The following is a 24,215-nucleotide window of genomic DNA, read 5'->3' as shown; positions in this document are numbered from 1 at the left end:
ATCAAGTCACAATTGAACTAGGTGGACTGGTTAGCATCTCAAATGTTTTTGGGTATTTGCAAGTCAGTCTCTTCCACACCATGTTTCATGAACAATCGAAAAGGAATAAGGTCTGTACTTGTTGGGTAGCAAAATTGTTGACTCCTGACTGCTTCTTGGGGTACCACCCAGTGAGCACAAGGAGTGGATACATATTTAAAGTGACAGTACATAATTACTAAATCATAGACAAGCATAAAATAAATTGCATAAAATTATAATTTCAAAATAACTTCATAATGTCCATAAACATTGTCTGAAATAAGGAAACAGGACATCCTGATATTCTAAGCTGCAAATGTTTGATCTAAAAAATAAAGCCCATCATAGAAATATGGATATGCTGCAAGTTATTACAGTATTAAAAAAGAAATGCATAATCCTGCCAATGTTAGCTAACAAAAGAGTCTTATAAGATTAAACTAGAAGACAACCTTACAGTAACACAGTACCTCTGTGGTGTCAGGTAGCAGTGTTACATTTGTTAATGTGCCCCATAAGTTGCCAACTTCATAAACTGAAGACATACAGTATAAGCCTACAAACTACAACAGTGCTTCTTGTTAGTGGTGTTGGTTTTCTTTTTCGACTCCTCATGCTATTAACTCCCTTACTAACATTTTTGACTTTCCTATACTTTATTGTAATTGTTTTCATTTTAACTGGGTTCTACTCCATTTCAATAAGTCCCACCCCATTGTTTCTTTCAAATATTACCAAATAAACACCAGTACAAATGAAAGTGAGATAAACTTTTGTAAATAAAAAGAATGTGCTGCATTACTACAGCAATTATTATTATTGTTACATTTTTGTAATTTGGCTGATGCTTTTATCCAAGGTGAATTACAAAATGAGAATTATGCATAACTATTTACATCTGTTACTAGCCATTGGATTAGGCAGTCTCTCCTTCTAAATTGAAAGAGTGTCAAGACTCAGACCTGCTTTAATGCCAGCAGTCAGACAAAATCCAGCCCAATTCCAGGCAAGTCATCTTCTGGCAAAAGTATCTAACCATAGGCCAGGACTTAGTTGCTTTCAACAATACCCAGAACTTAACAAAGCCAACTGTGTCATGGTCATAAATTGATCTGATGTGCTATAAAACATTTTTAGAAAACTGAGAAATGATTGCAAGCACAATGTGCGCAGAAAAATCTAAATCATGGTAAGGACGAGACACAGTCAAAAAGCCAGGATTGACAAGTGAAAATCAGAAATACCTAAATCTTGAGAGATTAAGTTTTATTTCTGAGCAATGTGCTTGCAGCATGTGAGGCTCACTTATAAAGATGGAGAATTTTGCTGGAGACATTTGTCCAAACCATCTCAAATTTATGATTGTTCACTGTAGAGTCATTATTACAACATTTTGACTTGGGTATTCTGTACTTTCTCTCACCGCAAGTGCAAACTACAGTTTAAGATGTATTTATAATTGCTTTTACAGAAACAACCTTACCAGATAATAAATGCTCCTGCAGTTCCTTTTTTGTGATAGGTGCCCAGAAGCAGCATTGACACAGTATTAGAAATATAGGCTATACAGTTGTCAAAACCACTGCCTAATCTTTATGTAATGCATGGGTCACGTCAGAACATACAGTGGAAGAAGGAAAATTCAATAACACACAATAAATAAATCAACACTATCTTGCCAGTGGTGGAATCCATTTCTCTCAATCAATGGGCAGCTGCTGGCCATTCTATATTTCATTTCTCTTCATTCAACCTCTCTTATGTTTCTCTTTTTCTTTTGTTATGTACCTTTACACTAGATAGACCTTGCACTTTCCTAACACATGTAATTTGCCCGAACAGGAAAGCAGATGTGCACAGATGTGAAAATGTTACCATGTTCAGAGGTCCCAAAACTTCCAACAGACAGTCAGTACTGTTGCAGCCAAATGTCATCTTGGTATGAAATCTTATTAATTTACATGTATCATTCAAATGCTGAATGTGCTGTACAGTATGTGCTGAATTTCTGTTACATAATGAAATAGTTGCTTGATCACTATAGTTCAATATATATAGTTCAATATACTGTATTCTATTAAATTTTAAACCGGCAGAGCATTAGGCAGAATTAGGTGGAGATTTTAAGTAACTGATGAAAGGCATTTTAGGCTACTTTGGAGTTTTCTTTATTTTTACTTCATAGATAATATTTGTGCTATTTGAAATAATGACAAAATCAATGTAAATTGTTTGCATGAAAGTTAGATTTTTCATAAAACAACAATAACAACCACAACACTGAGAAAAGCGCTATATAAAGTAAATTTAATGAATTATTATTATTATTATTACAACAATAGCAATAATAATAATAAAAAAAATGTTCAGCATAACTACATGCCTGTAAGTTTGAATGTATATCATTGCCTCAAAAATGGCTTAAATTAAAATATTATCATCTGTTTTTCACTACCATCTATGTGATTGATGGCACTCTTCATTTGCTCCTAGCTCTTTAAAAAGTTCTTTATAGTTTCTTCTCATTTGAAAAACTGATGTTGTGCCTTGAGTGGATGGCGATATTGCATAATCTACATACATTGTCAGTGTGTTTAAACATTATTATAGTATTCCAGTTGCTTTGCATTTTATTATTATACTGGGCTAGTCAGTTTATTTCCAGGAACTACATTAACATTCTGTTTATGGTTCTGCTCTGGTAAGATTAACTACTTGTTAGGCTAACAAGTCAAGTACAGATTTGTCCTAAGTAACCTGTATCAATATATGGATATAAATGTGTCAAGTATTGACTTTTCAACTCAGTTTTATCATTGTGAAATTTCTCTAGCATCACTCTGGGACTTACACAGTGGTTGATAACTGGCCATAATGACTCCTCACTGACGTCACCGATGATAAAAGAGTATATGTGCATACAAAACCCTTTTTACAACTACAGCTGGGCATATATTTTGCTGATTCTAAAATTCATTTTTATTTATAGCAGTCTGTTTTGGTACAAATCTTACTGATGTAGCTCTATCTGCTTGATTTCAAATAAGTTGCTATTCCGTATAAATTTGTTTAATATAATTTACAAATGCCCCCAAAGGTTTCCTTAAGGGGATTACAATATACTTAACATTAAATTATAGTAAATCTTGGATTTATGGAAGAAGATAAGAATCTTTAAACATAAAAGTGCCAAGAGAGTTTCTAATAGCTTCCTAGAGATTTTTGTCTATACAATAACAATTATGTCTATTTAGACAATTTCAGCGGCAGAAATTATACTGCAAACTAAAAGCTTGTTGTGTTTGTATATATAAAGGAAAATGAATCCTGAGTGATGGTTTTGTGAAAAATTATTTAGTATAACTACGGCTTTTACCATAAATGGATTATTCAGTATACTGTAAATAGGCAGGAAACACCGCACAGATTTGCAATAGCTGATAACTCCATCTGAAATCATTCAAGATATATAAAAAAAACATTTTTTGCAATATATTCCAGCTAGGGTTTAATCTGTAATGTCAATGTAAGTATTAAAAAAGGTCGATAAAGCACTTCCAAAATATATTTTACGGTCCAATTAAAGCAAAAGTAAAACTGCTCAAATAGGTTTATAGGGATATTGTTGTCCACATGAATAGACTACAGTGAAATTCTTATGTGTTGTTCAAAATGCAACAAAAGGATTAGCACTCTCCTTTTGAATTTATCTGTAATACATTTTAAATGTACATTTTAATACAAAATAACAATCATAAGTGACACATATCATGAATTAAATGTAATAAGACACCCATGTTTTGTGTAAGACAGATATAACCTTAAACAAGATAGCATCTCCATATTAATTTATTTTCAATTAGGTTTTTATTTTCATATCGCCTTTGACTGTCTCTTCTTCACCATTAAATCCTCATTTGTTAAAATGTCTTTAGGTATTCCAAAGCTTTGTGAAATACTGCATTCACTTACACCAAAATATTTTTAAAAATATGAATGTTGATAGCCCAATCTTTAAAAAACTTACTTTACGAAGAATTTTGACATCATCACAGCACCTTTGTAATGTTTTTGCTGTTGTTTTGCAGAATTGTTTTATATTCACAAATATGATGTTGCTGTTTTTCCATGTTCGTCTTTTAATTTTTTTCCCCTTTACTTCCTACATAGTATTGTCAAACTGGTACATCCCAAAACCGCTTGGACTATCATTATTGTTTCTTTAAGAAAGAAAGAAATTCATAACTGCTTTGAAGGCATTTTGATGTGGGACATCTTCATTTAAATTGCCTTCTTTCCACAGTTACCAATTTTCAATGTTTGATCGATCATTAACAAAAGCCCCACTGAACCACTATAATTGCTGATGTGGACAGCAAGTGCAATTGTTAGTTTAGTAGGCTTCACTTAAGCTGTGAGTTGGCTTTATTCCCATATTTTAGAATAATTAAGGCATTCTGCTTCACAATATTCTGTATTTGGCACTTAATACTAGCACATTATTTAGTGTAGTAGTTCATGATCATCCCTGAATGTTAGCCAAAACGTCGTATTCCCAAACGATCCCCAGAACTTTTTTTCTTCATAATTCAACCTGTCCAATTAGTAGTTCTTATTATTACCTACCAACTACTGAGACATAATGTGATATAAGAAGAAACCCAATGATGAGTGGAGACCTTTGTCACCACCATCCATCAGTGTCTTTATATTTCTCTCACTGGATTTGGGACACTTTTTTGTACAAGTTATCACTGAGTCATCATAATTAGTGTACATGAATTGTTTTTTTATAAAGTAGCTACATTTCTTTGTCAGCTTTGTAACAATGCAGTATTTCTGGTAGCTTTTCTGCACACAGGCAGTGAATACAATTCCTAAAAAACAATGCAGAGCCTTTATATTCTAATAATCAGAAGCTATATAATACTCAATTTAATGTAATTAATGCTGTATTTTTTTTCCTTATTGTCCAGCATACTTTTGATTATTGGAATTCTTTGTGATTTCTGCTCTGTAAAAGAGAAAGTTGGCCACTCTGGTTTAACATAGCATCTAATTTGTTAATTATAATCTCTGAATCTTTTTATTGTCAAAACAATGGCATTGCCAGTTTCTTTTATTTTTTTAACACTGTGCTATTTAAAGAATAATAGGTGTAATAAGACTGGGAGAGGAACTAAAGCTTTAGATTCGTAAAGAAATCTGATCTCTGGATTTTGATGAATCGCTGTGTTTTAGAGTCTCCTGATACTGAAAACGTTAATATCTCAATGATGGGTGTGTGTGTGTCTGTGTGTCACAGATTCCTGAGGACGGTGGACAGAAAAATACAAAACCTGAAACTTAAGCCTCTTATGAGACGACAATGTGCTGATTAGTTTTTGAGCCAAATCGTGCAAGAGAAAGAGACACTCTAGAGGAACCCTCAAATACCATAATTCTGCAATTAATTATGAAATCTTCTCTTAATTGTTATCGTGATGACCTATTTTATTATCAGAATTATCAGCATCAGAGTGATAAATCCATCCATCCATTATCCAACCCGCTACATCCTAACTACAGGGTCAGGGGGTCTGCTGGAGCCAATCCCAGCTAACACAGAGCGCAAGGCAGGAAACAAACCCCGGGCAGGGTGCCAGCCCACTACAAGAGTGATAAATAATTACTGAACTGTTATAGAATAGTTCGGGTAGCTTGGTTCCTGGGGTGCAAAGCCTACTGACACTCGCGTCCGAATTTTTAAATTTATAAAATCAAAATGTTGAGGGTGTACATTTGACTAAGCTAGTTGTGTACGTTGGTCATTACAGGTGAAAAACCAAGCTTTCTTTTTTTTTAATAACTACTGTACCATTGAACATGAAAATGGCTTTAAGTGTGATGGAGCCAATATTGTTAATAAAAACTTGCGAGAAACCTAAGACATGGTGTGTGAATAATTCCTGAGACAACCAATTAACACTGTAATATTAATAATGTCAACAATAACTATATTACATTTTATCTGTAAATTCTGTATCATCAAGAAGTATTCCAACAATCTGAATGTACTTATATATGTTACAAATTACTTCCTGAAATTAGTTTGGCAAATTAAAGGACCAACTCTTAGAAAAATGACAAGGAACTTTTGGTATTTGTACGAGACTGCAATTTGGAATTTAAACATATGCAAAACTGGCTTTACAACATAAAAACACTAGCAATCGAATATAATACTGGAAGAGAGACATTGGTCAGAAACACAATTTAGAAGCCCCTATACTGTCAAAGTAGTATGTATTTTAATTTGAAGGGCATAAGAGAACATTTTATCTTGACGGATTGTAATACGTTACATTGTGTATTGTGTAACTTGGCTACTTTATCTGTTGAAGTTATTGAAATAAAAAAAATATATACATGTGTGCTGGAATAAAAACAATTATTTAGTATCCAGTATTGCAAAAAGAGCAAAAATATAAGTTTTATTGAAATATAAATAAGATTTGAAACAGAACAGTAATGAAGTCACATTACTTATTCCTTACTGCTGAGGGAGAGTAAGCTTGAATCCATTACCAGTTTCATTTGTGTGGAGTTTTCATGGCGTTTTCTTCAATTACTCCAGTTTTCCTCTTACATCCTAAAGATTTCAAAGTTAAATGTTGCGTAATAAATAAAGAAGAGTCTCGAGCCATCATTATATGTGAGATTTCAACATGGCTGTCTGTTATTTGCACTTATAGGTGGAATTCGCATTTGCATTCTTCAGAACATCATGGCAAACCGAAGACACTAACAGAAAAGATTCATTTAATTAGCTAGGCTTATTTACTTAACGCAACTGAATATATTTTAAATTTTCACCAATCAGCTTTAGATAAATGGGATATTCCAGAAATACACCTTTGAATTAAGTATTTTTTAAAGTCGCAAACTAGTTAAACATATTAAAAGTCATAGGTGTAAGAGAAATACTTCCCATATAGAAGAAAGCACAAAGTTAAATGTTCTATATGATCTCCTCAACTAATCCAAAATGTGTTGGTACAAATGAAGTCAGGATGTCTTAGATTAGTAGGCAGGCTGTTTCAAGAACTTTATTTCCTTATCCATTACGTAAGATAATTTTTTACTCTGAATTGTTTTGTTAAGACTGAATGATCGTTATAGTAAATTGGCACAATTCCAGGTTGGTTCTTTTCCTGTATCTAATGCTGCTGAGGACAGGTGTGGCTTCCTGTGACTGTAAAATCAGATTAATATGATTCAGCAAATAGGTCTAAAAATTAATACTGATAAATCTGAATGACATTGTATTTTGCTTGACTCAAAGTAAAAAGTCACATCTAAATTCACCAAAGTATCATATACAATATGGTAGGAGAACTTATGTTTTGTATACCACATTGCAAAGTCTTCAGGATTTTATTTACACAATTCAAATGTAATTGTGGAATTAGAAATAATGTCAACATATAGTAAAAATTTAAATTGACATTTAATGTTAATTTTGAACTTAATGCAGTGATTTTAACAGTGGAATGCACTGTACTAATTCCTTTTCTAATTTTTAACACTTCATTTATGTCCCTTCTTAATGTCCTTTTGCTTAAACTGAGGTGTCACTAGTCTGTTACAAAACATAAATATAACTTCCCTTGACTTATGAACCACACATCGTGATACATAACCTAACATCCAAATTCATGATTACCTTTGTACACTGGATGTACTGCAAATAGTGAGGAGTCCACTATGACTCCCAGGTTCTTCTGAAACTAAACAGGCTTATTTATTATATTCTTCTCCAGATCATTTATGTATATTTAAAAGAGCACTGGCTCCAGCATTGATCCCTGAAAGACAATGCTTTTATTATTATGATTATACGATTCTGAAAAAGTTCCCTCACCATTACTCTTTGCTTTCTGTGTTTGAGCTAACTACACACCATGCCCTAAATTGGTCAGAAAGGTCAGATTATCTTGGGGCATAACGTGAGCTACCATAGTTATGCTGATGACACACAACTGTACTTATCAATAGCATCTGACAACCCCAACTCTCTTGATTCACTAACACAACGTTTTACTTGTGTTTCTGAATGGATGAGAAGTAATTTTCTCAAACTAAATAAAGAGAAAACAGAAATTTTAGTGATTGGCAATAATGGATATAATGAGGTTATTAGAAATAAACTTGATGTATTAGTGAAGACAGAGGTAAAGAATTTAGGGGTAACTATTGCCTCTGACCTGAATTTTAAATAACATATTAATCAGATTACTAGGACAGCATTTATCCACTTAAGAAATATAGCAAAAGTTAGACCTCTTATAACATTGCAAGATGCTGAGAAATTAATTCACGCTTTTGTTTTCAGTCGACTAGATTACTGTAACGCACTCCTCTCAGGACTACCCAAAAAGACATAAATCGTTTGCAACAAGTGCAGAATGTAGCTGCTAGAATCTTAACTAGGACAAGAAAATCCAAGCACATCTCTCCAGTTTTGATGTCACTACATTGGTTACCTGTGTCATTTGGAATTGACTTTAAAATCCTGCTTATAGTTTACAAAGACTTAAATAATCTCGCTCCATCTTATATTTCTGAATGTCTTACACCTTACACTCCAAATCGTAACCTTAGAACTTCAAATCAGTGTCTAATTAGAATTCCAAGAGCTAAACCTATAAGTGGTGAGGCGGCTTTCTGCTGTTATGTACCTAAAATCTGGAATAGCTTGCCAATAGGAATTCGCCAGGCTAATACAGTGGAGCACTTTCAAAAACTGCTGAAAACACATTACTTTAACATGGCTTTCTCATAGCTTCATCTTAGTTGAATCCTGATGCTCTATATATTCAATTAATTATCATTATTATTCATGGTATTCATATTCAAAATCCGTACTAACCCCTACTATCTCTTCTGTTCTTTATCTAGATTTCTGGGGTGGCGACCTGCACCACCATCACCTGATCAAAGCACCGTGATGTCCCTGCATTGATGGATTAAAGGCCAGAAGTCCACATGACCATCTTCATCAAGTTCTTCCATGAGAACCCTGAATTCAGTGAGGACTAATTGAGGTCATTAATGTTAGGTAGAATGCCTAGAGGGGGCTGGGCAGTCTTGTGGCCTGGAACCCCTGCAGATTTTATTTTTTTCTCCAGCAATCTGGAGGTTTTTTTTTTTTGTTTTTTCTGTCCTTCCTGGTCATCGGACCTTACTTTTATTCTATGTTAATTGGTGTTCCCTTATTTTAATTCTTATTTATTTTGTCTTTTTTCTTTTTCTTCATTATGTTAAGCACTTTGAGCTGCATTATTTGTATGAAAATGTGCTATATAAATAAATATTGTTGTTGTTCATAGTTATTTTTTTGTTTAATTTATAACATTTCAAGCGGTGCCTTCTAAAAAGCCTGAAAATGAACATAAATAGATTGATAAATGTTGTTGCTTCCTTGTAGAATTCCAGAATATTAGTAAAACACAACCTTTCTTGTCACATTTACTGTCTGCTAATATTCCTGGTTCTAGACATGTGTTCTTCTATTTTTTCCTTAAAAATCCATACATTATCCAGCCCACTATATCCAAACTACAGGGTCACGGGGATCTGCTGGAGCCAATCCCAGCCAACACAGAGCGCAAGGCAGGAAACAAATCCTGGGCAGGGCGCCAGCCCACTGCAGTCCTTAATAATTGTTTCCACTAATTTACCTGTGATGTATGTTAAGCTTACTGGCCTATAAGGATGTGACCACTGGATCTCCCAATGCCTTGAACTTAATAAGCAGTTAGAAAATGGGTTGATGAATAGATGGATGGATGGATTTATATTACTAAAATAGCCTTCTCCATCCATAAACCATGCTAAGTGTTTATGTTCTCTCATTCGTCCAACGGATTGTGGAAAATCTTGCATTTGTAGTGCATTATTAACTAAATAAAAAAAAGTCAACTAAAGATCCCTCTAAAATTGGGATATTCTGTATTTTAGTAATTTCAGCTCAACATAATCATGTAAAGTAAATTATAGGTACTAACGTTAACAAAAGTTAAAAGCTGTCTATAGTAAAAATAACTCTAGGTAAAATTTGAAAAAATACAAATCTAATGCCATAGCTAGACCTAATAAGTTCAATACAGTGCAGATGAATGTTGTCAAAGACAATGAATTAAATATTTGAATAATTGTTTCAGCATTAATTATTGGAGACAATACTATAAACGCAAATGCTCAATATGAAATTAACATGTGGCTAGTAAAAATGACTGTTTACTGACTTCTCTATGTTAATTGAAGGTCCATTGCTTTTAACATTTACAAATGCACATATTGTATCGACTATTTTAATATTTTGGTAGTTGGCAATCAATATGTTCTGAAATGGATTTTACAATCAATGTAGAAAATGTACAACGTATTTGCAAAAATGTGCATCCATTTTTTTAACGTGAATATATGTTCTCAATATGTTGAGAATAACAGATGGTACCCTTCAGCAATCATTGAACCCAATATCAGCCAAAAGTGGATAAAATTGAAAAACAAAAGGTTTATTAGAGAAATAAATAAAGGTGGGATAACCACAGAGAGTAAATCCACAACATGGTGAACACAGTTGGTGTGAGTTCCCAATATACCAAACTTAGTAGTTCAACAATATCCAAATATTTCCCTCTGCCTAAATTATGGCCTCTCTTTTTCCTCATGTGTTTGAGGTGTCTCTCTAACTCACCACTTAACTCCAATATCCCCTGAAGCATGACAGTAAGGAGTTTTAAAAATTCATGTAGCATTCACTTCTGGGGTCATCCCTGTAATTAATCCCAAGCTTGGAATGGCTTCTGAAACTCCTTGCACTTCCCCAGTTGACCCAAGTGTCCCATATCTTTATGACAGTGACTGTCATAATCTGTGCTTTAATACTCTAATAAATATATGGTGTTAGTTTGTAGTTTTGTGGATCTCTTTATCTCCCTTTAGTGTTAAAAGAAGCCATTAGTACTCCCAGATGTTTTTGTGATAATGATTTTGATCTTGGTTACTTGATTTTAATGTTCTTTCTTCTTCGTTCTTTAGCTAATCTCCTGATTTTGATACTAGGCTTCTCCTAAAGAGAATTTCCACATCCCGCTCTGCCCCCAAGTACTTGCCCAATATGCTAGCTGAGCAATACAGGTACACTCCTAAAGAGTTGGGCAAACCGTAAAACAAAGCAGGAGGTCACATGTAATGCACAAGTCTTCTGTGATGTCATTTCTCATACCTGTGGTCTTCCTTTAATAATTTACAATTCCTCCAAAATACTCTCTCTTTCTTTGTTGCATTGGGAGTTCTTCTAGGGCACTCGGCACATACTTCAGTGCTACTGCCATCTGCTAGTAGACTCAGCCATGGCTAAGTTTGTAGTCCTTGCTAGTGTTAAGTTTCTTATTTTCGTTTGGGTCACACAGTGTCTGTCATATAGAAACCACCGCCCTCACGATGTCTCAGTGGCCATTCTTATCTAGCAGCCCACCTGCACTGTCTACTGAGTGTTTATCTGCACAGCAGTGTACACTTCTTTGTTTTTGTCCTACTTTAAGTATACCTTTTGTGGACAATATGTTGATCCACAGTAAAGCTTCCAATCTACTAATGAAATTTAGGCAGGGGTTCAGTTCATCACTATTAATTATATTTTTAAATATATACATTATAATTAGAAATTGAAAGCCTTGTAAAGTATAGTCAGATATAACAATACTCCCCCCATTACCATAGACAAATAAATAATTGTGAATAACAAATGTAATAGTTTCTGGAAACTTTCTTTATGAATGAAATTGAAGTTTCTGTACACTTTTTTGTAACAAATAATCATTCAGTGTAAAACTTCTATTTCTTCCAGTAGTTTTCCAGTATCTACACAATTTTACCATTCAGTCTTTATCACCTGCCTCTTTTCATAAATGCTTGATGTCACTACTGCAGTAGGTCTAATTTTTTGTTTTTTCTTAAGGTGACATTCAAGCTGCTTTTGGTGAACAGCATTACAAATATTTACCATAGCCAAACCATGTTTTTACTATAATGATTATTGCTACTGATGAAATTTTAATGTCAGATTTAGTTATTTTCTCTCGTTTCACCTCATGCCCTGATGGCTGATGCTCTTTAAGACCCCATCATGAAGTGCAAACATGTGTATCCGTGTTCAGGGCATATGCAGCCAGTACTGTGTCCTTCATATTTCTGTTCTCGTAACATAAGCTGCCCTCTACTTAAATCTGGTTATCAAATATTTATATTCTCATTTCCTTTTAACCAGAATTACACTATTTCTCTTCTTTGCCTCTAAAGACAATTTGAAGTAGGTGAGAATTATTCATATTTGCCCACTACCCACAGGCACCACTCCACTTACACACGTTCGAACTAAAGGTTTAGTTTATTGTGGCATTAATGTTGGCTAAAACTTCCTCTTGTTTCCTACATCTTAGAAAAACATTAGTGAGGTGACACTTTTGGCTTTTTAAATTTCAGATATGCCATCACTGTTACATCTATTTGCACCTTTTTCATGTATTTACTTCAAGGATTTAAAACCTTAATGTTTTTACATGTATATACTGTATGGTATATGGAAAACTTGGTGGAGCTACAGATATTCTTACTGCCTCATAATCCTGGATCTATATCATGGCTGTGGTGTTTTTTGGTCTGAATTTACATCTTCTGCCTGTGAGGACTCTTGCATGGAACAAAGCAAAGGCAAAAAATTCTTAGAGAAAAAATAAAAAAAAGAAAAGAAACCACTATTACACACAACAATTTACAACCACCAGGTCTGCTGAGGGAAACACCTGCATCTGATGATGTACAAATGATCAGTGCTGTGAAAGAAATAGTGAAACAGCTAAAACTGTGAAGGTAGCACCATGAAGGTGTCAGGCTTCACAGTCATTTGAGGGCATTTTTGGCAGGTTTTGTGATTAGTCATTATCTTTTCTTTATTTTAATTTTGTATTGTTTCACTGGCGATTTTATTGCTTTCCAAGGATGAAAGAGAGCCGCTATCTCAAGATATTACTGGACTATAATGATGTGATGCAATGCAAGACTTGATTAGTATGTGACACCACATGGGTATAGTTATGTGGTCTCGTGTTGGACATTTTCACTCAATAAAAAGGCAGACCTCCACAATAGGGATACTTTTAGCCCTACTTATCTTTTTTTTATTACTTAGTTTTTGCTCTTTGTTTTTTTTTTTTTCTCTTTTTGCTTGTTTAACTGTAAGTTGTTTTTGTAATTTTTGGCACATTCATTTTGAGTCACATTTCTTTTGTCATTTTTCGGTTCAGCATTGCAGTATTTTGTACTTGTTACATAGTGTATGTTACATTATTTCATTAAAGCATATGAAGACATTGTGATGTGTGAATCCCAGTCTTGCACCCCAAAACACGAGGTTGAGTCTCAGTACTTTAGAAAAAACTAACTTTATTCAGCGTGAAACAGGAACAGCACAGTTATTTATTGTACCAGGATCTACCGCTCTCCTATACACAGACACAGCAATCAGGCAGGGTCGTGGTCAGGTTAGTGGCCAAGTAATACTGTTTCCTGCATTTATAATGTTTCTTGCATCCCCATTGAAGGCAATCGACTCGGATCTCCTTTAGCTGCAAGGTCCTACATCATTGGGAGCCTGCGGTTGCACCGGCAACTGATAAGCTGTCTTCCATAGACGTGGTGACCGCAATTTGGGACACTCTTCGGCGTGGCGTCCCGTTAGGTTTAGTCCCAAATAAGTTTACATATATACTTTACTACATATACTTCTAGACAACTACTGTAATCTAATATAGCAATCTCCTCAACTTCTGAATGTATAACAACATAGTGTTGGAGGAAGCTCGTTCATCAATGTAAATATTCATCAAATCTGACATTGAACTGGCATCATTATTCATTTTTATAATAAAATAAACGAGTGTTTCACTTTAAGTCATACTTTAACAGCCTTGCCGTGTGTCTGTACTTATAGCATTCTGAATGTTTGGCATCACTCAAGTAGTGCATTTCTCTACAAAGTTGAATTTTTGCCAGCCTAGATTTCTACCTTCCCAATGCTATTGTGCATTAAAAATAGCTTACAGAAGCTCTTGGGCCACTCCCTAATACCTCGATGCAAAACACATTCTGGTGTCAGCTTTAAAATGTGCCAGCACTGAACTTTGCCCGTGAATGGTTTCTCTTTCACAAAATACATTTTCCATTCCTTACTTCAATTTTACACTCTATTAGTCCCCTTGATTTGGTGTAGAATTCCTCTGTCTGCTAATAATTAAAATCACACACATTTTGACATAAACTAGTGTAGGACAATATGGACGTTGCCCATTCTGCCATGCATTTTGTTGAATGGGAATTGTCCATTCTGCTAGGCATTAAAGGAAGCATATTTAACAGGGATGCTGAATTCCAGCTGCACCCCCCACCTGCATTCCTGAATGAATGACTGAAATGCACCTTGTTCATTTTAGTCGGCCATGTACTTCATCTGATAACAGAGGTGTACATCAGAGCTGAGCTCCTTCAGATAAAAAGGCACCCAAATGGAGATTCATTTTATGCTTGTAACCACAAAATGAGCTCTGGCTACAAGTGATGAGGCACCGATAAACAGGCGCTGGTATTGTAACTGGAGGTAACCGTAAACCAATCAGCAGAGGTTACACCGTTCTTCAAAACTAGCTGCATTCATCTCTTCTTTCTATCTGAGGGAGCTGAAAGCTGAAGAGCAACTCTCCTCGGTGTGAAAATCCATCCACTCTCTGAGAATCTTTCTTTTATGTGGCAGCTACTCTCCATAGAGGTTTGGAGCTGGACGCTCTAAACTAGCATTAAGACCCACTTTGCCAAGCCCCTCTCTAGGCCAATGACTAAACCCTCTCTGAGAAGACTGTAAAGCAGCCATTACTTTAATAAGGGAACTTCAGTGCCTAGACTCTTGTGCTAGAAGTGCCTTTGAAGCTGCAGAGGGCAGAGCAAAGAGCCTTTTAGTGAGCTGAGAAAGGCAGCATCACACCATACGGACAAAGAACCATGTAGTACAGACAAAGAGTGCATTTCAACAGAAGCAGAGTTATCCAATTGAACTTGGAACAACAACTCCTCACAGCATCGGACATCATTCTTAACGCTTTGGTATCATAAAACTGTTTTTCTGTGCAGAGATAATTAGAACTTCAAACAGCCAGTAAACTGCCAGTTTCTTCTGTTTTAACTTTATCTGTTTTGTCTGTCTTGCATCCTGTCTTCTGTGTTGATATTTATGCAGTTATATTTCTATAATTCTTGTATTTATCAATACATTGCATTATTCTGTTTCTTAAAATGAGTGTGCTTCAGTTACTTTTATATCAGTCTAATAGCCAAAGACCACTCCTACAGAGAAAGGTAAGTAAAATAAAGTGAGAGCTTTAACAAATATTTAATTAATTGCAGGAATTGCCAAAGGTAAAATGATAATTATTTAACTGATCGATTAATATTAATCACATCCATACACCATTTCCTGTGTTTACTTGGTGATCTGGGATGGGCTCAAAACAGAGATCCTTCACTAGACAAAGTTAAGCTTTGTTTCTGCGCAATTGAAAAAGCTGCAAGAATATGTTCTAAGATGTGCTAGGGCATGGTGGTAGCTTGAATTAGCTCTACAATGACCCATTACTGGTAGTGAAGATGCAATTTCAGAGGCTGAACATTACTGACACAACAAAAATTTGAACTGAAAAAAAAAAACAAACAAAAAAAAACTGCCAAATATGCATGACATTAGAAAAGTTGACCCTGGTGTCAATTAAGGCAAGTTTCCACGCAAAGGAATTAGCTTTTATTTTATTATCCCTCAGTATTTTAATGTTATGTCGTTAATAAGCTAAGCCAGCACAAAAAAAACCCAAAATAACAATACAATTCAAACTTATGTGCAATTAAAGTAAAAACTGACATGCATATATAGCAGCAGAAAGAGTGTGAAAAAGGCTGAAGTTAAGAGTAAATACTTGACCTGATCACTTTCTGAGTGGAGTTTGTTCAGTCTCCCCAAATTGGCGCATTTTTACTGAATATTTTGGTTTCATAAACTGGCTTGTATATGAGTGTGGGCAAGAGTGTGTCGGGAGATCGACTGGCATGCTATTGAAGGTTGGAACCTGCTTTGTGCTTGTTGCTGCCATTTACAATCCCATGACACTAAAGTAGACATTACTGCACTGTACAATACAATCTTTTATTTAGCATAAATTAAGCATAATTTGTCATCTATATTATAGCACCTGTGGTGGGCTGGCACCCTGCCCGGGGTTTGTTTCCTGCTTTGCGCCCTATGTTGGCTGGGATTGGCTCCAGCAGACCCCTGTGACCCTGTACTTGGTTGGATAATGGATGGGTGGATATTATAGCACACTATAAAGATGAACAGTACAGAATTTATATAGAAGCTTGTCGTTTAACTTTAAAAGACAACTTATGTTTACTATTTAAAAAATAGGTTCAACGTGTCAAATTCTGAAGTTTTGTAAATATTTATTTTGTCTATTTCTAATTCACACTGTTCAAACTGCTTAAGCTTTCTATTTTTCTGACATAAAAGTAAGTGTTTTAGTACAATAGAGAATACAGCATTGTGAAATAGTAATCCTAAAGAACGGCACTATGAAGAGATGCAAAAGCATATAATATCATTTAAAGGTGATGCAAATGTTTCTAAAATTCTATTTGTTTCAGAACAAATATATTACAGGATACATTACAGTCACAGAAAATTACAATGAATTGACTGACAAGAAGAAATTAAAGAGAAAGACAGAGAAAGAGGGTGAACAACATTGAACTGTTGTCATTAAAGCACAATGTGGTTATAAACAAAAATTGTAATTTTCTGTTATTCAATTTTTCATTAGATGAAAGAAGGAAAAAGACATTTTGTAAATGAAAAGAAAAGTTAGTTTTAAGATCCATGAAGAAATCATCACTGACTGTTACCTACAAATAGTTACTGTAAACATGGGGTTTTCATAGGTAGCAAATTTTAATTGTGCACTGACCCATCTTTAAAGGAGTTATGCAGTCAATCATCATCCATTCATTTTATGAAACCACATGTTTTCCCATAACAGCAGCCGGAATCTATGCCAGGTGTAATCAGGTACAAAGACACCTATATTGGACACCACTGCTTTACCTTGTTACGCTATTCTTACTCTTTCCAAAAAATATGTACGGAAGCTCAGAAATGCACAATGAAAAAAATTATGGGCTAACCCCTGTCCCATATGTAGGTGAAAATATCCCGAATGTACATGAAAATATTGTGTATGTACGATATGTTTTCAAATACCTATTGGATACTTTCATGTATGTACGAGATGTTTTTACTTACACACGAGATAAATTTATATTAAAAAAGTTACATAAGACTGCTTCCGGTATTCGATACATACATGTGAACATCTCGTACGTTTGTGACAGTATCCCATATGTACAAGATATGTACAAGTTATCGCATAATTTTTTACACTGTGCAGCTCAGAGCTTCCATAAATAAGACATGCAAATCAGTACTAAATTGTAAAATTCAGTGGATGGAATTGTTTGCTAGATGAGAATGAGTTAGGAAATAGTTAAAATAACATTTATAACAATGACTAGCTCTGTAAAGAATATAGAATGTTATGGCTTCTAATACTTAGACAATATTGATCTGATTTAATTTCTAGAGACACAGTGATTCTCATTAAATATTTAACAATAAAAAGCATAGCAAAGGCCAGAAAGGATTATTTCACTGGATCATTGAATTATTACTGTTGTGTTTACAGTAAAATAATTATTGGCTCTGTTTTCTATAATAATACTTTTATTATTACTGATTTTACTCTATGAATAATATGGTAGAACACCTTCTTCAAAATGCTAACAGATTAAATCTGTAAAATGAATAGGACTGTCCTTATGAATGTACATTTACTCCTTGGATCTCATCGCTATACTTACATGCGTCTGTCCCTGTGCAGCTTGTTAACTTTCTCCCAGCGGGCATCTAACTGACACAGAGCATTGGAGATCTGTTCTGCTTCCGATGGAGTTGCATTCTGAAGGGTCTTGGACTTCCTGTTTTGGATGTTGTCTACCCACAGAGACAATTTCCCCATGCTGGCTTTTACATTCTTCCAAAGACAGAGAAAGAGAACACAAAAAAAAAAAAGCTTAAACATTTTGAATTTTGTCTAAACAAGTCATTTTGGAATTACATTATTTAAAACAAAATTAACACCACAAATAAAAAACTACAAAATTCATAAAAGAATGTGTGTTAATATATTGTACATTTTAGGCACAAGGCAAATAAAGGAGTATTTATTCTACATATAAAATCTTGCCTGGTATATATCAAGAATTTAGCTGAGAACAATCTAAAGTACCCCTTTACTAAATATTTTCTGTTAAGATGTTTAATTGTTGTTAAGTCTAAAAAATTCCAGATTCTTATTATCTGGCTATTATAAATAAAGCATATGCAGAGTATGTAAAACTTGCAATCTAGAAAATATTTGTCTTATGTCAAAATCAGACAAGAGGAATTGCATTTGTATCTTTATTTTGAGCTGTATAGCATTGTATTTACTGAAAGCAAGTAATACAAGATGAGGCATTGAGCTGTTGCTTCAAAATATTCATGCAGTTAGACCAGTTGCAGGCGATTGGGTCTACGATTGGGTCTAAACCAGGGGTGTCCAGTGCTTCGATCACGATCGACCGGTAGATCGCAAAGGTAATGCAGGTAGATCGCGTTGCATTCAAAAAAAAATGTTTTTTTAAACGTTAGCCTACCATATATCCTCCCTATGGCATTTGCCACTTAATTGACATACAGGGCGGCCAGTCTGAGATCTCTTTTCTTCTAACACACTGGTCATCCCGTACACACAATCAAACGCGTGAGCTACTGCAAAACTCCGTCTGTCTAAGTGTCTGAGTTAGCCTTCCAATTTATATCGACTAAAGAAGCGATTTAAAAAAAAATTGTTGGTTATGTGCTGGATGTGGAATTGGAAGAGGATTTTTTCTCACAATGTCACAATCGAAGTGCGTTTGTCTGATCTGTCAATCTATCATTGCTATTCCAAAGAAGGAAAATGTGAAAAGGCATTTTCGAAAGTTCAAAAAAACTAGGAAACTGACGTCCTTCCAAAAAGCGATCTGAGAAAGAGGAAGGAGAGGGAACTAAAATGGCAGTTAATCGGACAGCCATCATTTTTCACTTGGCTGAATTCAAAAGCTCCTTAACTGCATTATTCAGCTGTACATATTTATGCGAGTCAGCATTTTCCCACATGACGATTATTAAATCCAAATACTGTAGTGACCATAAACGTATTGAATTGTTACAATTGTTATTGTGCTATAAAGGTTATTCAGTTATGTAAGGTGCAACAACATATATTTTATGTATAAAGTATACTCAATATATATATATATATATATATCTACTGTATATATATATATATATATTGTAAAGGACCGAGAGACAGTAGCAAGGGTTGGGGTTTTTCCGGCCCCGTATATTGTACAGTTAAACAAAAACAGGTCAAAATCATAAACTAAACAGTTCATACGCGCCGATCGCCATTTTATTGGGGAGGAGCCGGAAGTGGAGGAATGTCGGAAGGACCGCAAGGGAGGATGGGAAGGATGACTCAGGGCAAGATGGCGGAGGAAGGGCGGAATATATGCGGTCATCCATGCCTATGGTGCAGGACGGTCTTTTTCCTATGAGGAAGCAGAGGAGAAAGTTAATACCCCACCACAGTGGTTTCCCAGGTGCTGTCGAATCAATCCATGCCTCCTACTCGCGTGCGTGACATATATATATATATATATATATATATATATATATATATATATATATATATATAATTTTTAATGTAGGTAGATCATTTCGACTTCATCATTTTAGAAGTAGCTTGCAAGCCAAAAAAGTGTGGGCACCCCTGGTCTAAACACTTTCACACATGTAGCTGGAGGTGGGCAATAAATTGGCAGTTCAACACTCTAGCCACTGTGTCACATAATAGCTCTACCCAATTCAGGTTCTTGAAGAGCTGGAGCTGATCCAGTATTGGCACAAGACAGGAAGCAGGACGGGTGCAAGTCCATCGTAGGGCCCACTCACACCCACATTCACACAGGGGCTATTTGAGAGACTGTCATCAACTGACATGAAACACACACAGCTTTGGGATACAGGAGGGGAACCTGATTACCTAAAGGAAAACCCACACAAGCATAAGGGCAACATACAAACTTTACAAAGACAGCAACTGAGTGTGGGATCTGTGATGTAGATTTGTTAGTTACACCATGGTACCTTCATTATTGTAAGTTTTAGCCTCTCATTTTTTACATACCAGTAGCAGGGTAGGCAGTTGCTAGTTGGCCATCTGCCCTTTTTTATATGTTTTGCTAGTTTGGAGTGCAGCATCATTAAAGAGCAATAGAAATTGAGGGGATTCCTGACAAGTGTCATTTTTTGCCAAGTGACTAAGCTCAAGGAAACCAGAAATGTGGCAATATATCACAGTTCATTGTAGGAAGGAGACAGTAGCAAGGAGGAACTGCTGCCACATTAACGGAGAAGCAGGGGAGTAAAGGAAAAATAAAACAGGGAAAATTGTTGTAATAACTGTGGATTTTACTTAAAACATCTGTTCTCAAATAAAACACTGCAAGCAAAAAATATACTCTTGATGCAGCATAATTTTATATTGTCTGCAAATGTATAATGAATATATTATCAGTATTTGATTGCTATTCATCCCTAAGATAGATAGATAGATAGATAGATAGATAGATAGATAGATAGATAGATAGATAGATAGATAGATCCAGATTAATTAATAAACAATAATCTGCTGTCCAGCACTACTTGCTTTTGTTGAATCTGATCTCCTCAACCCTAATTGACATGTTAAAAATGAAGAATAATACAGAACTTTGTCTTGTGTTGAATGCCATGTACGATGTACAATAAGGCACAATTCCACAATAGATATGTGACAGTACAATTACAAACTTGCCATTAAGTGTTCTACTTCCTCCATAGCGATTCACTCTATGACAAACAATATAAAATATGGATGGATAGACAGAATGACTTGACCCTTTAACAAGAATAATTCAATCAATATGGCTCATTTGTCTCACTGTAAGCTAAATAACTGCAGTATCTCAACCAGTAAATTAAATATTGCCAGAGTATCTGCTTCAACATGACTGGACATTTTTTCCAGTGCAGTTACTGTTTGTTTGAAAACAGTGCTCCTCATTTTTTGTCTTAAACGGTGGCCTTCAATGATAAGCATGATCTAGATGCTTGATGCACTTTGTGAATATTGATGGCATTTATTTGTCTTGTGCCAAGAGCCCACAGAAACTAACAAACTAACACAAGCATCTGCAAAGTGCCAGGACTTTCAAAGATTCCACAAAAATTTTAAGCTTTCATAATTCGTCCCTTGAAGCAGAAGTGAAATTCTTGCCAATATGACCGAGTAAAATAATAGAACTTTACAATCAAAATATTCCCCTTAATACATTTTGAAATGAAACCATACAATATTATATTACTGCTTAGGGAAAGGTTACATTAACTATGTATTTCACTCTTCAAGAGGAAACAAAATGATTTATTAACCTCCATTTACCAATGTCCTTCACTACACATAATAAGTGTTAGAAAATGTACCTCATTTGTTTCAGTCAGAATTGCACTATGAAACTGATCTCCTTAATAAATGCCTGTAAAGAGATTTGAATGCATTTGATCTTCATACCTTAACTTAATCTGAAAATCAAACGGAAAAAGTTTTGAATGATGAGCAAAGGATTTTTGGCACCTTAAATAGGCATATTGTTTGTTGCCTGAATTAAAGGATATTTCACAGTGACATTGAAGCGTAGAGCTGTCATAAGTCATTTCTGATGCCCCTTTTCTCAGAGAGTCTGGCTGCAGAGTTCATGAGGAGCTTCTTTACACCAATTATAGCAAAATATGGTAACTAATTCTTTTTACAGTTCAGAAAATACATAATTACAGACATGCATAAATATTGAAAATATGTAACGACAATGTGATAAAGCTACCACTTTACTTTTCATGAAGGCCCCGCTAAAGTGCTTGGGGCAAATATTGAAACTTCCCCTTTGGAAGCAGAGGTTGTTCCCAGCGCCACTCACTAAGTTAAGAGCTAGGGGCAAATTCAGGACATATTAGCTGTTAACTTTCCTCTCTGAACCATGAGCACCAAGGGATTCTCTAAAACCCCTGGTAAGGATAGGGGGTCATGGTCTGTCCAACTAAACATGTTTCTATTTTGACCCTTACCAGAACAAGCTTATGGATAGTGAAGAAAAAATTATAACAATAGCATGCTAGATGTTATAGTATCAATCTGTTATTGCTTTTCTCTTATTCTGCATGGAGAAAAATCAGACTTTGATGTCAAGTGAAGATTGGAAAGCTGAAATCGTTTCTGGACACTTAACACCAACAACCTCAGCCAGCACAAATTTAATAGACTCACAGGGTCCTCTTGTTTGTCCTAGTCAGACAAATTAGTGACCAAAAGCACATGTTTTTTTATGAACAAACATATGTGCAAAATTTCAGGCAAAACTTTGGCTATGCCCACCCAACCATCCAATTAAAAATGCCCCCACCTTACTGTTCTGCCAAGTTAAAAATAAGATGGCCAAATTAATGTAAAAAGGACCAAGAAATGAAAAGAAGTGTTAACTGGAAAGATGCTGAAAGGTCAAAAAGCCAAAACAAACCCTAAGCTCAATATGAATACCAGAATAAAATTAAAAACAAAAAAAAGAAAGAAAGAAAAACTTGTAAAATAGTCTCAACTCCCTAAATTGATTTCGCTATAACTAATGCACATAGGTTTTGTTTACAAATCTTGGACACCAGATCTCTTGTTCTATTATCTTAAATACTACCCAACTGATTACGTCGTGCAATTTTAAAGCAGTCATGTGATGGCAATAGGGCAGTGTAGCTGTTGCCATAAAAACACACCCAATATGATGGTCTGAAAAAAAAAAAAACTAAAGCTAAAAATTAATATGATGTCCAAAATGGACCAAGGAGACACAAAATAACATAAATGAATCCTATATTGTTTCACACCTTAAATTCACAACACAGTGCAGCTGAAGATGCAGTCTGCCAGCTCCCTCTAGATAATTCTATTTTCTAGGCCTAGTTAGGAATTTTGTCTAACTTCACAGAAAAAAGGCCAGAGTTAACATAACACTTGAAAAAGTATATACTGAAATAATATTCTTACACCTACACCTTCAAATACTAGGAGGTACTGTAATTCAGAAATGATAGTTTTGCTGTGTACTCTAAACAATCACAAACTAAACCACATTTTACATAGCATCATATAAAAACCTGTACTTTATGTGACTATCCAAAGGATGCACAGCAAAAGCAGGTTAAATGGTACAGTATATCAAAATGAAGAAGCAAGTGTAGTAATCATTTACAGTATGAAAACAGACATTTTGGCCACCTGCTAATTCACATTTGTCATTACCCTAAAATTATAATATAGTGTGACTTGGTGTGATATGGTGTAGCTACAATTTAATATGCTCTAAGGCAGGCCTATTCAAATGGCGGCCCATGGGCCACATGTGGCCCAGGAGCAACCTCTGAGTGGCCCAGCCCGTGGTACTGCCAGGGCTCCAGACTTCAACTAAAATGATCACAAATGCAACCAAAAATAGGTATGACTAATATCATTTCTACTTAGTTTGCCTGTGGCGAATAGTCATTGAAACTTTAAAGTAGTATATTGTAACAGATGCAAAAGGCTTTATATAACTATGAATGAACACATGTGGAGTTATGTACTTAACAAAAAAAGGTGAAATAACTGAAAACATGTTTTATATGTGTGCAAAGCAGTAATCAGAGCAAAGGGTGGCTATTTTGAAGAAACTAGAATATAAAACATATATATATTGTTAGCGTATGTGAGCGTATATTGTTGAGCGTATGTGCCGTTAACATATGTGTTGGTACGGGCTCCCTTAGCATATCCCTGAGCTGC

The 24,215-nt window shown here is 35.0% G+C and overlaps 1 protein-coding gene across 12 annotated transcripts in view; it reads right to left on the bottom strand.

The window, feature by feature from the left end:
- The window catches only part of dmd (dystrophin), a 2,654,580-nt gene that overhangs the window by 1,373,213 nt on the left and 1,257,152 nt on the right, over positions 1 to 24,215 (bottom strand). For all 12 annotated transcript variants that reach the window (XM_039745194.1, XM_039745193.1, XM_039745197.1 and 9 more), the window contains one exon: positions 18,082 to 18,254. In XM_039745194.1, coding sequence (XP_039601128.1) covers positions 18,082 to 18,254 — 173 coding nt within the window. The remainder of the gene's footprint in view (positions 1 to 18,081; positions 18,255 to 24,215) is intronic.

Source organism: Polypterus senegalus, chromosome 2, assembly GCF_016835505.1.
Source record: "Polypterus senegalus isolate Bchr_013 chromosome 2, ASM1683550v1, whole genome shotgun sequence".
NCBI lineage: Eukaryota > Metazoa > Chordata > Cladistia > Polypteriformes > Polypteridae > Polypterus > Polypterus senegalus.
This window is presented reverse-complemented; position numbering and strand designations above follow the sequence as displayed.